Raw genomic sequence first — 15,828 nt, 5'->3', positions numbered from 1 at the left:
GTATATAACAGGCTGTACACGGTGATGAAGTCCTGAGAGTTGGATATGTTTGTTCAACAGATTCTCTACAAGGCTACTGAGTGTAATAATTCTGCAGCTGTAAATCCATCCACTAACAAAAACGCATGAACGTTACAGCTATAGCCTAAAAGGTTCATCAAAAACTTTTGGACCTTTAGATTTATAACTTCATCAAAGCAGGCAGTGTTCCCAGGTTGAATAGACAAGGACTCACTGCTCAAGGTGGTGTAATTGCCTGATGACTCACACCGGTGCATGCCCCGGCTCGCCTCTGTGAAAACTTGATAAAGGAAAAGGAATTGGCAGCACTCCAGGTTGAGTCAAAATCCAGATTTATTGACTGGACATCCAAATTATGACAATCGTGACAAGGTAGACGCGTTTCACGTCAATAAATCTGGATTTTGACTCAACCTGGAGTGCTGCCAATTCCTTTTCCTTTATCAAGTGTTCCCAGGTTGGTGACGATATTCAATATTTTGTCACTGACCACATTGACCACCTGTAAGTGGCAAAGAGAGAAACAGAGTTTGGTTACCTGTGGGAAACACACCAATAGCTTACTAATTGACTAATTTACTAATAGCTTACTAATTGAACACCACTTGGGAAGTCAAACACTGACATACCATATTGCACACAGAGGACAGTGATCAGCAACTGTTGATGAGTAGAAGTTACTGCAAGAGAAGGAAGTTGAAAAATAACTTTTGCATTATTTTGCAAACTCTGTATTTGGCTACCTGTGAACCAACAAAGCTGCATGGCAACTACACGGCTAAAAGGAAATAGTATTTTAGACATGGTCCATTGTGACTTTACATGAAACAAATAAGATCATGTTATTTATTTTGCAAAACATATATTTGACTAGCTGTACTCAATTTATCACCATAATACATGATAAACTATTGGGCTTTGAGCAGTAGAATTGGAAACATTTTTATTAGTGGTGGTGGATAACAAGATGAGGCCAATAAAAAAATATATCCCTAAATCCTCCTAATTTTTCTCTGTTACTTTTTTAACAGTTCTTTTTCACTGTGTTGGCCTTTCTTTGTGTAAAACTTCATTGTCCACCCTCTACATAACAACAAATAGTTACATGTTTTTGAGGTTGAAAAAAGACACCAGTCCATCCAGTTCAACCAATGATGTGTGTGTATGTTTGCTGTTAACCGTACATTGTATACCCCTGTATGTTGTGGTCTTTAAGGTGCCCATATAAGAGTTTTTTGAAACTATCAATGCTCCCTGCTGATACGACTGCTTGTGGAAGAGAATTCCACATCCTTATTGCTCTGACAGTGAAGAACCCCCTACGTATTTTAAGGTTAAACCGTTTCTCCTATAGTTTTAGTGAGTGGCCACGTGTCTTATTGTATTCCCTTTATCTAAAAATTTTGTTTGTTATGCTAGGGTCGCCAGTACAGTATTTGTACATTGATATCATATCCCCCCTCAATCGTCTCTTCTCCAGAGAGAATAAGTTCAATGCTTGTAGTCTTTCCTCATAGCCGATGCCCTCCATTCCCCTAATTATTTTTGTTGCCCTTCTCTGGACTTTCTCCAGTTCCAAAACATCCTTCCTGAGGACCGGTGCCCAGAACTGGAAAGAATACTCCAGATGTGGCCGGACCAGAGTCTTGTAGAGTGGGAGAATAATCTCTTTATTTCTGGAGTGAATCCCCTTTTTTATACATCCCAGTATTCTGTTGGCTTTGCTTGCAGCGGTTTGGCATTGCATGCCACTGCCAAGCCTGTTGTCTACCAGTACCCCCAGGTCCTTTTCCATCTTAGATTCACCCAGAGGTTTCCCCCCTAGTGAGTAGCTTGCTTTCGTGTTTCTGACACCCAAGTGCATTACTTTACATTTTTCAACATTAAACCTCATCTGCCATGTAGTTGCCCACCCCATTATTTTGTTCAGGTCCACTTGTAAGGTTTCCACATCCTGCCCAGAAGATATTGGCATGCTTAGTTTAGTATCATCTGCAAATACCGAGATTGTACTAGATATCCCCTCCTCTAGATCATTTATGAATAAATTAAACAAGATTGGTCCGAGGACAGAACCTTGGGGGACCCCACTTTCCACACCCGCCCAATCTGAGTACTCCCTAATAATCACCACCCTCTGGACTCTCCCCTGGAGCCAGTTCTCTATCCAGGTACTCACCTTATGGTCCATACCTACATTCCTTACTTTGAACAGTAAGCGTTTGTGGGGAACGGTGTCAAAGGCCTTTGCAAAGTCCAGATACACCACATCCACCGGCTTACCTTTTTTTAGGTGGCAGCTCAGTTCATCGTAGAAGGTTAATAGATTGGTTTGGCAAGAACGATTCTATTAACCTTCTACAGGTCTAAAGCTAGAAAAACAAATTACATCTGGCAGAAAAAAAAAATCTACTACTAGTGACCGCAGTTCTTTAATTACTGCACTTTGTACCAAAACTTTGAAATTTGCACTTCATATTAAATGTTTATGAATAAGAATAATCTAATTGATGCTACAGATATTGCTTACATTCTTCATAGCAAATAATACCATTTATTTTTTGTTTATTATGTATTTATTGAGGTTTAAAGAAACAAAACAGAATACATACATCACAATCAAACAATAATACCATTTATAAAACAGGTGCTTGCAATATCTGCTTGAGAACAAAGCCGACCCATCAATTTGTGACAAAGCTGGTTATAGTGCCATCCATTATGCTGCTGCCTATGGTCACAGAGAAGGCTTGGAATATGTAAGTATATATTATGATACAGTCACAACTTAATACACATACTGAATTCAATGTAACAGTGTTAAAGTGACACTAAACTCTGGTTTACAAGTATGCATTCATAAGAGTTCCTTTTATTGCTCCCAGCTTCATCTCCAAATTCCTTTTTTATGCTGCTGCAATCAGGCTTCCTGTTAGAGGGTGGCTACATTCATTTGCCATGGTCCCACTGTTTGCAGGAATGTAGCCACCCTCTCTTGCTTGCTCCTGAGATAGACCATAGGCATGTGCAAGGGGTGTGCCAGGTGTGCCTGGGCACACCCTAATCATGGGGTTGGCAAATCCGTCATTTTGCATCTACCCGTCAATTACGGGCAGGTGACAGCTAAACCGCGATCCTTCCTTGCCAACCCCCAGAACCTGGACAGCAGAGGTGGCGGGGGTGGAATTCAGTGAAACTGATCTGTAGTTTCCTCCTGCAGCAGCTGAAAGTGGGCTTCTCCTCCTCTCCCTCTTGCCGACATTCAGCTGCCACAAGAGGTAAATACAAGGGATCGGTACCAATATATGCCACCCCTCCTGTCCCTGTTCTTCTTCTTTCTGCTGCCCGGGTCCCCCTGTGTGCCTCCCCCCCCCCCATTATTTTAGGATGGAGAGCGAGAAAGAGGCCGGTAAATATGTCACACACGCATATGTGTTTGAGCTTTGTGCTGCCCACCCTAATGCAATAGGCTGCGCACACCTATGAGATAGACTATAGACTATGGGATTTGTATTATGCATAGAGTAGTGCACATGTCCACAGCTAACATGCAGTGATCATTCCAAACAAACAGAAGTGAAGGGAAAAGGAAAGGTTTGGGAGCTAATGGAAGACAAGGAGGCAGAAAAACACAGTAGGAAAAATTTTATTGAAAAATAGAGAACCACTTCAGCTCCACACGGTTTACTCCACTTTCTGACCAGGCTATTTTTTGCGATACGGCACTGTGTTGCCTTAACTGACAATTGCGCGGTCGTGCAACACTGTACTCAAATAAAACTGATGCCTTTTTTTCCTCACAAATATAGGTGGTATTTGATCACCTCTGAGGTTTTTTTGCGCTAGAAACTAAGAACGACAAACGAAAAACAATGTTTTTTACTTTCTGCTCTAAAACTCATCCAATAAAAAAAATGTAAATATCCAATTTCTACATCAATTTAGGCCAATATGTATTCTGCTACATATGTTTGGTAAAAAAAAAAAAAAAAAATCCCAGTGAGCATATATTGGTTGGTTTTCAAAAAGGTTACAGCATCTACAAACTATGGGATATTTTTATTTCTCTATTTTTTTACTAGTAATGGCGGCAATCAGTTACTTATAACGACTTACAGCTGGACTGTGATATGGCGGCGGACAAATCGGACACCTAACTGACACTTTTTTGGAGACCAGTGACACTAATACAGTGATCAGTGCTAAAAATATGCACTGTCACTGTACTAATGACACTGGCAGGGATGGGGTAAACATCAGGGGCGGTAAAAGGGTTAAATGTGTGCCTAGGGAGTGATTTCTAACTGTGAGCGAGGGGCTTTTACTACTTGAAGACATTGATTGGTGTTCCTGCTTCACAGTAACACAGGATCCATGTCTTCTATACTCACAGAATAACAGTCTGCTTTGTTTACAGTATCGAACAATCAGCGGGTCCCAGCAGACATTGAGTCCACGGGACCTGCTGATCAGCTCCCGCTGTGTAAAATCACAGCGGGAGCGAGCTGCTGACGGCGTGTGATTCTGCATAGAGCAGCTGCCCTGTAGCAGTAAATCTGCTATGGGCAGTTGTAAAGTGGGTATGCAGTGGATGTGTATGAATTATTTTTGGAAAATAAGGATATCGTTTAGTGTCACTTTAAGTATAAAAAAAAGTTCTCATGCTAAAATAAATCAGTGGTAAGATATTACAGGTTAAAATATTTTTTATTGAACTGACTTGTGGCTGAATCAATGTCAAGTTTGTTCATGTATCTAGGCTTCTAAGTGACCTTTCTATCCTAATGAACATATTTTTTTTGTCCAGTCAGTGCTAAATATAAAGTGATTGTAAATGCTCGATTTTTTATTTATTTTATTGAAATAACAAACATGTCATACTTGCTCTGTGCAATGGTTTTGCACAGAGCAGCCCTGATTCTCCTCTTCTTAGGTTCCCCACCAATGCTTCTGACTCCTCTCCCCTGCTGAGTGCCCCTGAGAGGGGCACTCATTCATGCTCGCTCCTACGCACACAAAGCGTGGCTCGTTAACCACCCCCCCCCCCCCCCCCCCGCTCCCCAGTATTCATTATTTTGGCAGATAATTTCGATTTAGTTTAAGTTATAGTCTTTTGACTAAAATGCCTTTTTAGTTTTAGTTGTATTTTATTCTTTTGGTTAAAATGCTATTTTAGTTTTAGTCGTATTTTGGTCATCTGAATTGTTTTAGTTTTAATCATACTAAAATCTCCAGTACATTTTAGTCAACTAAAATCTTATACATTTTAGTCAACTACAAATCTAATAGGTTTAGGTTAATTGTAATGCATTATTTAAACATTTCTCTAGAATTTCCAAATTAATTACTGTATATACTCGAGTATAAGTCGACCCGAATATAAGCCGAGGCCCCAAATTTTACCATAAAAAAGTGGGAAAACGTATTGACTCGAGTATAAGCCTAGGGTGGGAAATGCAGCAGCTACTGGACCCAACTGGACCACCACGAGACACAAAACAGGGACTGCGGGCATGGTACAGGAGATGGCACTGGTCATGGTATAGGCATGGCACAGGTCATGGTAAGGGCATGGCACAGGTCATGGCACAGGTGATGGTACAGACGTGGCACAGGTCATGGTACAGGCATGGTACAGGCATGGCACAGGTCATGGTACAGGCATGGCACAGGTCATGCTACAGAAGATGGTATAGGCATAGCACAGGTGATGGTATAGGCATGGCACAGTAGGTACAGGCATGGTACAGTATGTACAGGCATGGCACACTAGGTATAGGTATGGCACAGTATGTACAGACATGGCACAGTAGGTATAGGCATGGCACAGTATGTACAGGCATGGCACAGGAGATGCAGAGCTGCGGACATGGTACAGGAGAATGTCCTGTACCATGCCCGCAGCACTGCATGAGGAAAGGCAGGGGCTGCGGAGGAGTCTCCCTTAACTTTTGGTGAGGCGCCTTCGATTTAAAAATCGCGCCGCCCGGTGCCAATACGTCATCACGAATGCGCAGCCGATGCTCGGGAAAGCCCGTGCACAATCGGCTATTCCTGGGCATGCGGCACATGCGCGGTGACATGTCGGCGCCGGGCGGTGCCATTTTTAAAAAGACAGTGACTCGAGTTTAAGCCGAGGGGGGCATTTTCAGCATGAAAAAACATGCTGAAAATCTCGGCTTATACTCGAGTATATACGGTATATACTCCTGGAGTAAAAATCAAATTATATGTTATTATTTATGGTATTGAGGGTTGAACATGCACTACAGACACAGATTTAGGCTGCATTCACATGTCAGCGTATGATCGCGGGCAGAACCGCCACGGTTCCGCCCGCGATTCGGAGATTTATTGCAAATCGCGGGACGCCTAGTGTTGCCCGTTGATTTGCAATAGCCCCCCAAACGCCGAGCGATGTTGCCGCGATTTAAGCCCGCCGAATCGCGGCAACATCGTGCAAACAAAATCGCGGGACGCAATACGCTCCAAAAAAGTACAAGAGCTTCTTTGGAGCGTATTGCGTCCCGCAATTTTGTTTGCGCGATGTTGCCGCGATTCGGCGGGCGTAAATCGCGGCAACATCGCTCGGCGTTTGGGGGGCTATTGCAAATCAACGGGCAACGCTAGGCGTCCCGCGATTTGCAATAAATCTCTGAATCGCAGGCGGAACCGCGGCGGTTCTGCCCGCGATCATACGCTGACATGTGAATGCAGCCTTAGCCATTGCAATATATAACGTCTTTATAAATAAAACCAAGTTTCATAAACAAACAAAAATATTGCTTTTTGACAAACAGAAGTGCAACTTTAAAATACAAAAAAAAAAAAAAAACACGTATACTCTATTGGCTGTAATGTCATTGCACATATTACCTGAATATATTACCAACATTAAATATTAAGAAAAAATATAAGAAAAGCCTTTTTCTTAATTTCTTCTCTTTCAGCAGCTTAGTAGATGCCCTTTACCTATGCTTATGTGGTGGTGCAATACATGTTTAAACTTTAATATGCTATTATTACAGGCTCTGGATGGAATTGTGTTACCGATTTAGAATTGACCAGCAGAGTAGTGTTAACTTGGATGTCAATTTTCAATTTAGTTTTACTTATAGTCATTATGGCCTAAAATGCCGTTTTAGTTTTAGTCGTATTTTAGCATTATGACCAAAATGCCATTTTAGTTTAAGTCATATTTTAGTCATCTGAATTGTTTTAGTTTTAGTCGTATTTTAGTAGACTAAAATTGTGTTAATTTAGTAGACGAAAACATTTTAGTCAACAAAATTAACACTGGCGCTCCCTCCTTACTGGTTGTGACTGAACGCAGCAGGAACCAATGGCTCCCACTGCTGTCTCTAAGCCAGTGAGTAGGGGAAGAGCTTCAAGAGCCCCTGCTTTCATGCATATTGCTGGATTGAGATTAGGCTCAGGTATGTATAAGAGAGGGGGAGGGGGGGGCAGCTGCACACACAATGTTTCTCACTTTTATGCAGTAAATGCATTAAGGTAAAAATAAATAAAAATCTATCTTTAGAAGCACTTTAAATATAAATGATTGCATGTACATAAATGGTCTGCATTCTTTGCAGCCAGCAGATGGAGCACTTGGCTTCTTTTCTTTTTCTCTAGGATCCCCCGGATTTGCTTGTTAAAGGAAAACTAGTTTAGAAGAGATCAATAGCCCAAACTGAAAATTACACACAAAAAGTAAATTATTCAGAACAATGACACATTCTACTGACTCCCCCTCTCTCCAGATACGTAGCTTTACCGTAATTGAAAATCCAAAAGAACTACATATACAGTAAACGTTGCATTAGGTTGCAGGCGTTATTTTAGATTGTTAAAGCATTGCTGCACAAATAGATTTTGGTTAATTTTATTTAAAGTTTTATTTTTAAGTTTGAGTTTTTATTGGTACGACATTTTACAGTATATCATATTATTTCATTGAGTATTAAAGCCGGATTGTTAGTTTCAGTTTCTCACTGGGGGATTTTGCCTCATATTCTGAATTTACATGAACACGCGTGAGATTCCACCTCCAGGGCACACATTAGTCTTTCTCCTGTATCCTCTTCCTAGTACATACACTCTACTTCTTACTATCTATTGCTAGCAGTGAAATGGCCCTTCCACTACACCAACCCTATAGTCAGTTTTCACACCAGCAATCTATATGCATTTAACCTCTCAGTGTAAGCATCAACTCTTTGGTGGCTAGCCCCCAGAGAATATGCTTTAACCCCTCAGAGATCAGTGTCCATATTATAAGCATTATCCCCTCAGTGATCAGCCCCCAGAGAATGTGCAATAACCCCTCAGAGATCAGTTTCCATATTATAAGCATTATCCCCTCAGTGATCAGCCCCCAGAGTATGTGCAATGACCCCTCAGAGATCAGTGTCCATTTTATCGGCATTATCCCCTCCGTGATCAGCCCCCAGAGTATGTGCAATGACCCCTCAGAGATCAGTGTCCATTTTATAGGCATTATCCCCTCCGTGATCAGCCCCCAGAGTATGTGCAATAACCCCTCAGAGATCAGTGTCCATTTTATAAGCATTATCCCCTCCGTGATCAGCCCCCAGAGTATGTGCAATGACCCCTCAGAGATCAGTGTCCATTTTATAGGCATTATCCCCTCCGTGATCAGCCCCCAGAGTATGTGCAATAACCCCTCAGAGATCAGTCTCCGTATTATAAGCATTATCCCCTCAGTGATCAGCCCCCAGAGTATGTGCAATAACCCCTCAGAGATCAGTCTCCATTTTATAGGCATTATCCCCTCAGTGATCAGCCCCCAGAGTAAGTGCAATAACCCCTCAGAGATCAGTGTCTATTTTATAGGCATTATCCCCTCAGTGATCAGCCCCCAGAGTATGTGCAATGACCCCTCAGAGATCAGTGTCCATTTTATAGGCATTATCCCCTCCGTGATCAGCCCCCAGAGTATGTGCAATAACCCCTCAGAGATCAGTGTCCATATTATAAGCATTATCCCCTCAGTGATCAGCCCCCAGAGTATGTGCAATAACCCCTCAGAGATCAGTGTCTATTTTATAGGCATTATCCCCTCAGTGATCAGCCCCCAGAGTATGTGCAATAACCCCTCAGAGATCAGTGTCTATTTTATAGGCATTATCCCCTAAGTGATCAGCCCCCAGAGTATGTGCAATAGCCCCTCAGAGATCAGTGTCCATTTTATAAGCATTATCCCCTCAGTGATCAGCCCCCAGAGTATGTGCAATAACCCCTCAGAGATCAGTCTCCATTTTATAGGCATTATATCCTCAGTGATCAGCCCCCAGAGTATGTGCAATAACCCCTCAGAGATCAGTGTCCATATTATAAGCATTATCCCCTCAGTGATCAGCCCCCAGAGTATGTGCAATAACCCCTCAGAGATCAGTGTCCATTTTATAAGCATTATCCCCTCAGTGATCAGCCCCCAGAGTATGTGCAATGACCCCTCAGAGATCAGTGTCCATTTTATAGGCATTATCCCCTCAGTGATCAGCCCCCAGAGTATGTGCAATAACCCTTCAGAGATCAGTGTCCATTTTATAGGCATTATCCTCTCAGTGATCAGCCCCCAGAGTATGTGTAATAACCCCTCAGAGATCGGTGTCCTTTTTATAGGCATTATCCCCTCAGTGATCAGCCCCCAGAGTATGTGCAATAACCCCTCAGTGATCAGTGTCCATTTTATAGGCATTATTCCCTCAGTGATCAGCCCCCAGAGTATGTGCAATAACCCCTCAGAGATCAGTGTCTATTTTATAGGCATAATCCCCTCAGTGATCAGCCCCCAGAGTATGTGCAATAACCCCTCAGAGATCAGTCTCCATTTTATAGGCATTATATCCTCAGTGATCAGCCCCCAGAGTATGTGCAATAACCCCTCAGAGATCAGTGTCCATTTTGTAAGCATTATCCCCTCAGTGATCAGCCCCCAGAGTATGTGCAATGACCCCTCAGAGATCAGTGTCCATTTTATAGGCATTATCCCCTCAGTGATCAGCCCCCAGAGTATGTGCAATAACCCCTCAGAGATCAGTCTCCATTTTATAGGCATTATCCCATCAGTGATCAGCCCCCAGAGTATGTGCAATGACCCCTCAGAGATCAGTGTCCATTTTATAGGCATTATCCCCTCAGTGATCAGCCCCCAGAGTATGTGCAATAAGGCCTCAGAGATCAGTGTCCTTTTTATAGGCATTATCCCCTCAGTGATCAGCCCCCAGAGAATGTGCAATAACCCCACAGTGATCAGTGTCCATTTTATAGGCATTATTCCCTCAGTGATCAGCCCCCAGAGTATGTGCAATAACCCCTCAGAGATAAGTGTCCATTTTATAAGCATTATCCCCTCAGTGATCAGCCCCCAGAGTATGTGCAATAACCCCTCAGAGATCAGTGTCCATTTTATAAGCATTATCCCCTCAGTGATCAGCCCCCAGAGTATGTGCAATGACCCCTCAGAGATCAGTGTCCATTTTATAGGCATTATCCCCTCAGTGTTCAGCCCCCAGAGTATGTGCAATAACCCCTCAGAGATCAGTCTCCATTTTATAGGCATTATCCCCTCAGTGATCAGCCCCCAGAGTATGTGCAATAACCCCTCAGAGATCAGTGTCCATTTTGTAAGCATTATCCCCTCAGTGATCAGCCCCCAGAGTATGTGCAATGACCCCTCAGAGATCAGTGTCCATTTTATAGGCATTATCCCCTCAGTGATCAGCCCCCAGAGTATGTGCAATAACCCCTCAGAGATCAGTCTCCATTTTATAGGCATTATCCCATCAGTGATCAGCCCCCAGAGTATGTGCAATGACCCCTCAGAGATCAGTGTCCATTTTATAGGCATTATCCCCTCAGTGATCAGCCCCCAGAGTATGTGCAATAAGGCCTCAGAGATCAGTGTCCTTTTTATAGGCATTATCCCCTCAGTGATCAGCCCCCAGAGAATGTGCAATAACCCCACAGTGATCAGTGTCCATTTTATAGGCATTATTCCCTCAGTGATCAGCCCCCAGAGTATGTGCAATAACCCCTCAGAGATAAGTGTCCATTTTATAAGCATTATCCCCTCAGTGATCAGCCCCCAGAGTATGTGCAATAACCCCTCAGAGATCAGTGTCCATTTTATAAGCATTATCCCCTCAGTGATCAGCCCCCAGAGTATGTGCAATGACCCCTCAGAGATCAGTGTCCATTTTATAGGCATTATCCCCTCAGTGTTCAGCCCCCAGAGTATGTGCAATAACCCCTCAGAGATCAGTCTCCATTTTATAGGCATTATCCCATCAGTGATCAGCCCCCAGAGTATGTGCAATGACCCCTCAGAGATCAGTGTCCATTTTATAGGCATTATCCCCTCAGTGATCAGCCCCCAGAGTATGTGCAATAAGGCCTCAGAGATCAGTGTCCTTTTTATAGGCATTATCCCCTCAGTGATCAGCCCCCAGAGAATGTGCAATAACCCCTCAGAGATCAGTGTCCATTTTATAGGCATTATCCCCTCAGTGATCAGCCCCCAGAGTATGTGCAATAACCCCTCAGAGATCAGTGTCCATTTTATAAGCATTATCCCCTCAGTGATCAGCCCCCAGAGTATGTGCAATAACCCCTCAGAGATCAGTGTCCATTTTATAAGCATTATCCCCTCAGTGATCAGCCCCCAGAGTATGTGCAATAACCCCTCAGAGATCAGTGTCCATTTTATGTGTTGGCTGCTAGATTCTGTAGAAATCTTCACTGCAGGGCTGCCCTGTCCTCTTCCTGGTGCTGAACCTCCAGCACCGTGGGGGTTAGCAGCCGCTGGTCTCCGAGGTCACCCGCAAAAAAGATGAGCTGACAGGGGCACGCCATCTAATGCCACCTCCTCCAATTTAGAAAAATGATTTCACTGACTACAATGCCTTTAACACGATTTGTAAATGGGGGTGAGTCTGAACAGTCACAGGATTTTCTCCCCCATTCAGGCTCCATTCACACCTGAGCGTATCGTTTTCAGGCGTTTTCTGGGCGTTTTTTCGAGCGTTTCTTGAGCGTTTCTTTTGCGTTTTGTGAGCGTTTTGTGGGCCTTTTATACGCCTCTTTTGGGGTGTTTTTTGCAGGTGTTTTGAGGCTAACGTGGTCCTCCTCTTTCTCTTTATGTGTGGGGGTAACAAGCATTCCAAATGGCATCCCCACACATGTAAAAGTGAAGGTCTGGACCCACAGTGACATCACATGGTCTTTTTGACCATGCGATTATCCATACAGCAGGCTGTCCATGTGATTTATGTGAAAAATGGGTGTGTAAAAGGGTTGGAGACCAACTGTGTGTCTAATAAACGCCAATGAAATGCCCATAAAGGTGTTGTTTTCATTCATTCCTTTGGGACCAGAACAGCTCTTCATCAGCCCAAAAGGAAGCTCCTGTACTTTTTTGAGCTTCAGGCGTTTTGCTTCAGGGGACAATACGCTCATATGTGAACAGGGGCCATTGAAATGAATGGGATTTGGATTGTTGGGCGTTTTGGATTTTCACAGATGAGCGTTTTATGAGCTGAAAAATGCTCAAGTGTGAACAGGGCCTCACAGATGGTTTTACAGTAGTGTAATCAGTGTAAGAACTTTTCTCTATAGAGTAGAGAGCAGGAGGGCGCATGTCCCTGTCTTATTATTCTTAGTGAAGCTGAGCCCAGAGACCCAAATCTATTAAACCCCACAGGGTCAGAACTTCATCAGCAGAAGGAGAACAGGGCAAGACAGCAGTGAATATTTCCGAATCCTCCAGCCTGCAATGGTGGAACAAACTTCATTACAAGCAAGTAATGTAACTAAAGCTGTAAAGAAAAATATATAAATATATTTTTCCTAGCTAAACTTCAGCTTCAAAGCTTTTTTTTTTTTTTTTTTTTTTTAACGGGGTAACTAGGGAGAAAATAGAGCAAACATTGCTCAAATATCACTATAATTGATATACAACATGTATGTAAAGTGTTTGCTACCCCGACACTTCATATTAATGATATGTGGCTGCTGTACCATGCACTTGTATGAGAAAGTATCCTGTTCTCTTTGTATTGCTTCCTTTGTGTAAAATCCCTGTTAATACTGCTAGTCCCCTTGCTTTCCTATTAAAAACTGACCACACTAAGCAGGAGAGCACACTGTGGACTGTTCTCTATGTATGCTGGGAACTTAGCCTGCCCTCCTCCAATAATCAGTCTTCTGGCACACCCTCACTGCAAAGCCATTCACAGAGAAGCTTAGTGTACTGCTGCTTCTCCTCCCCCTAGCTGTCACGTACCTGGGAGGAGTCTGAGTTGACGAGGTCGGCCTCTCTAATATCTCCGGCCCAGACCCCACTGAAGGTGAGACAGAGGGTGTCAAAGGCCAGGAGGGACACGAGTGCCTGTGGTTGTTGATGGATCAGGATAGGCTGCTTGTCCGGATCCTGGAAACTGGAACATGCAATGCTGTATGGAACATGTGCAGCAGATAGCCAGGCAAGCACTCGGGTAGTTCTGAGAGACAGAGTCAGAGTAGTAGGAAAGCCAGGGTCATCAACAGGCGGTGCAGCAGGGTACCAAATCGTAAGCAGAGCCAAAGTCAGGGACAGAGCCGGGTCAGGTTTAGCAGAGAAGCAGAAGCAGAATCCAAGTCCAAGTTCAGAACAAGCCAGGTCAGCAACAGGGAAGCATACAGGTATCATCAGGTCACAGGAAACAGCTGAAGATCAGTCAGCACAGGAAACAGGAATGAACTTCCTTTAAATAGCCTGTCTGGCACCACGCCCATTAGTCATTCTTCTAGGAATAGCCTGTGCACGGCGACGCCCCAGACGTCTCACAGGGATTCCCTGACATTGCCCCCCCCCCTTAAGGGCAGCCTCCGGATGCCCAACATAGACCGTTTTTCCGGATGTTGTAGAAGGTAGGCTCGTAACAATCGAGGAGCATGGACGTTTGAAGCAGGTTCCCAGGAATTATCCTCAGGGCCATAGCCCTTCCACTTGATAAGAAGCTGTGTCCGACCACCCCTTCTTCTACAGTCCAGAATAGACTCCACCTCAAATTCTTCATTACCTTCGATCAAAAGGGGAGCAGGAACTTCAGATCCACGATCTGGGAAGGGGTTGGGAACGGCTGACTTCAGTAAAGAAACGTGGAACACGGGATGGATCTTCAGATTACCTGGTAAGATTAATTCGAATGCCACAGAATTGATCTTCTTCCTGATAGAAAATGGACCTAGGTATCTTGGGCCAATCTTTTTTGAGGGACACTTTAATCTCAGGTTTGCTGTAGATAGCCAGACCTTATCCCCCGGTTTTAAATTCAAATTCCCTCTCCTTCTTCTATCAAAAAAATTTTTATTACCAGCCTGTGCCTTCAAAATGGTTTCCCGCAAAAGCTGACTGTTGGCATTAAGAAAATTTAGTCTTTCTTGTACAGCTGGTACAGCAGATTCCATAGGTAACTCAGGTAGGAAGGAGGGGTGATATCCATAATTGGCATAGAAAGGAGACTGCTTGGTGGCGGAATGAACGGAGTTATTAAAAGCAAATTCCGCTAAAGGGAGGAGTAACACCCAGTCGTCTTGAGAAAAAGAAGAGAAGCACCTTAAAGCGGAGTTCCGGGCACAGAATCGTTTTTTTTTTTCAATCTCCCCCTAACAATCACCCTTACACATCGATACATCCGCTAATCCTGGTTAGAATGGTGAAATAATGAGTTTGCAAGAATAAAATCTTACTTTATATAATTTCTGATGTGCGGCGCCATCTTTGTTGTGGATTGCCGAGTCCGTTGTGGGGAAATGTCTTCCCTTCTTCCTGATTCCAGTGGGCGTAGGCCTGTGAGTCAAGAAATGAGAACAGTGGTCGGCCGCCCATGTGACTGCAAAGTGTATCATGGGAGGGCCGAGGAAGAGCTCCCAGGACGCATTGCGGCAGGAAGTGACGAGGAGAGCCGAGGCACAGGAGGGAGGAAGTCCTTTGAAAGGTGAGTATACAAACCTCTGTAAACAGGTAAGTGAAAAAAAAAAACTATGGGAATATCCAATTCTGACTCAGCGGAGAGTAAGGAATACAATGCAGTAATTATTAGAAATTGAATTTTGTGCCCGGAACTCCGCTTTAAATATTGTTCAAGAGTTTGGTTTGTCCTCTCGGTCTGTCCGTTTGTTTGTGGGTGGTAGGCAGAAGACAAACAAAGTTCAATGTTTAATGCTTCACATAAAGCTTTCCAAAACTTGGAAGTGAACTGCACCCCACGATCAGAGACAATGCTGGCTGGAATGCCATGCAATCTCACCACTTCTTTGATAAACGTGGAGGCAGTTTCGGAGGCAGAGGGAGTTCCTTTCAGAGGTATAAAGTGTGCCATCTTGGAAAGACGATCAACTACGACAAAGATAGTTGTAAACCCTTCAGATGGAGGAAGTTCCACAATAAAGTCCATAGAGATCATACTCAATGGTTTTTCAGGTACGGGGATTCCAACAGGCCCCAGGTCTTGGCCCGATCAGACTTGTTTCTGAGACACACAGAGCAGGATCTGACATAGTTTTTACAGTCCTTTAACCAATCTGGCCACCAAAAGGAACGGGAGACCAAATCAGAGGTTTTATGGATACCAAAGTGTCCAGCCAGAAGATGATCATGACACTTCTTAAGAATGGTGACCCTCAGTTGTTCGGGAATAAAAATTTGTTCCTTGTGGAAATAAAGTCCATCCCTCTGCTGGAGATGCAAGTTCAGAGGAGGTGGGGAGTTTGCAACTGTCCCCTTGATCTGTGACATCA

General features: G+C 43.6%; 1 protein-coding gene across 1 annotated transcript in view; it reads left to right on the top strand.

Moving 5' to 3' along the window:
• Positions 1 to 15,828, top strand: part of ANKRD44 (ankyrin repeat domain 44) — a 234,646-nt gene that overhangs the window by 127,628 nt on the left and 91,190 nt on the right. The window contains exon 16 of the mRNA XM_082261307.1: positions 2,669 to 2,780. Within this exon, the coding sequence (XP_082117433.1) occupies positions 2,669 to 2,780 (112 nt within the window). The remainder of the gene's footprint in view (positions 1 to 2,668; positions 2,781 to 15,828) is intronic.

The sequence above is a fragment of the Pelophylax lessonae genome (assembly GCF_965119305.1).
Source record: "Pelophylax lessonae genome assembly, chromosome: 6".
In the NCBI taxonomy this organism is placed as follows: Eukaryota; Metazoa; Chordata; class Amphibia; order Anura; family Ranidae; genus Pelophylax; species Pelophylax lessonae.
This window is presented reverse-complemented; position numbering and strand designations above follow the sequence as displayed.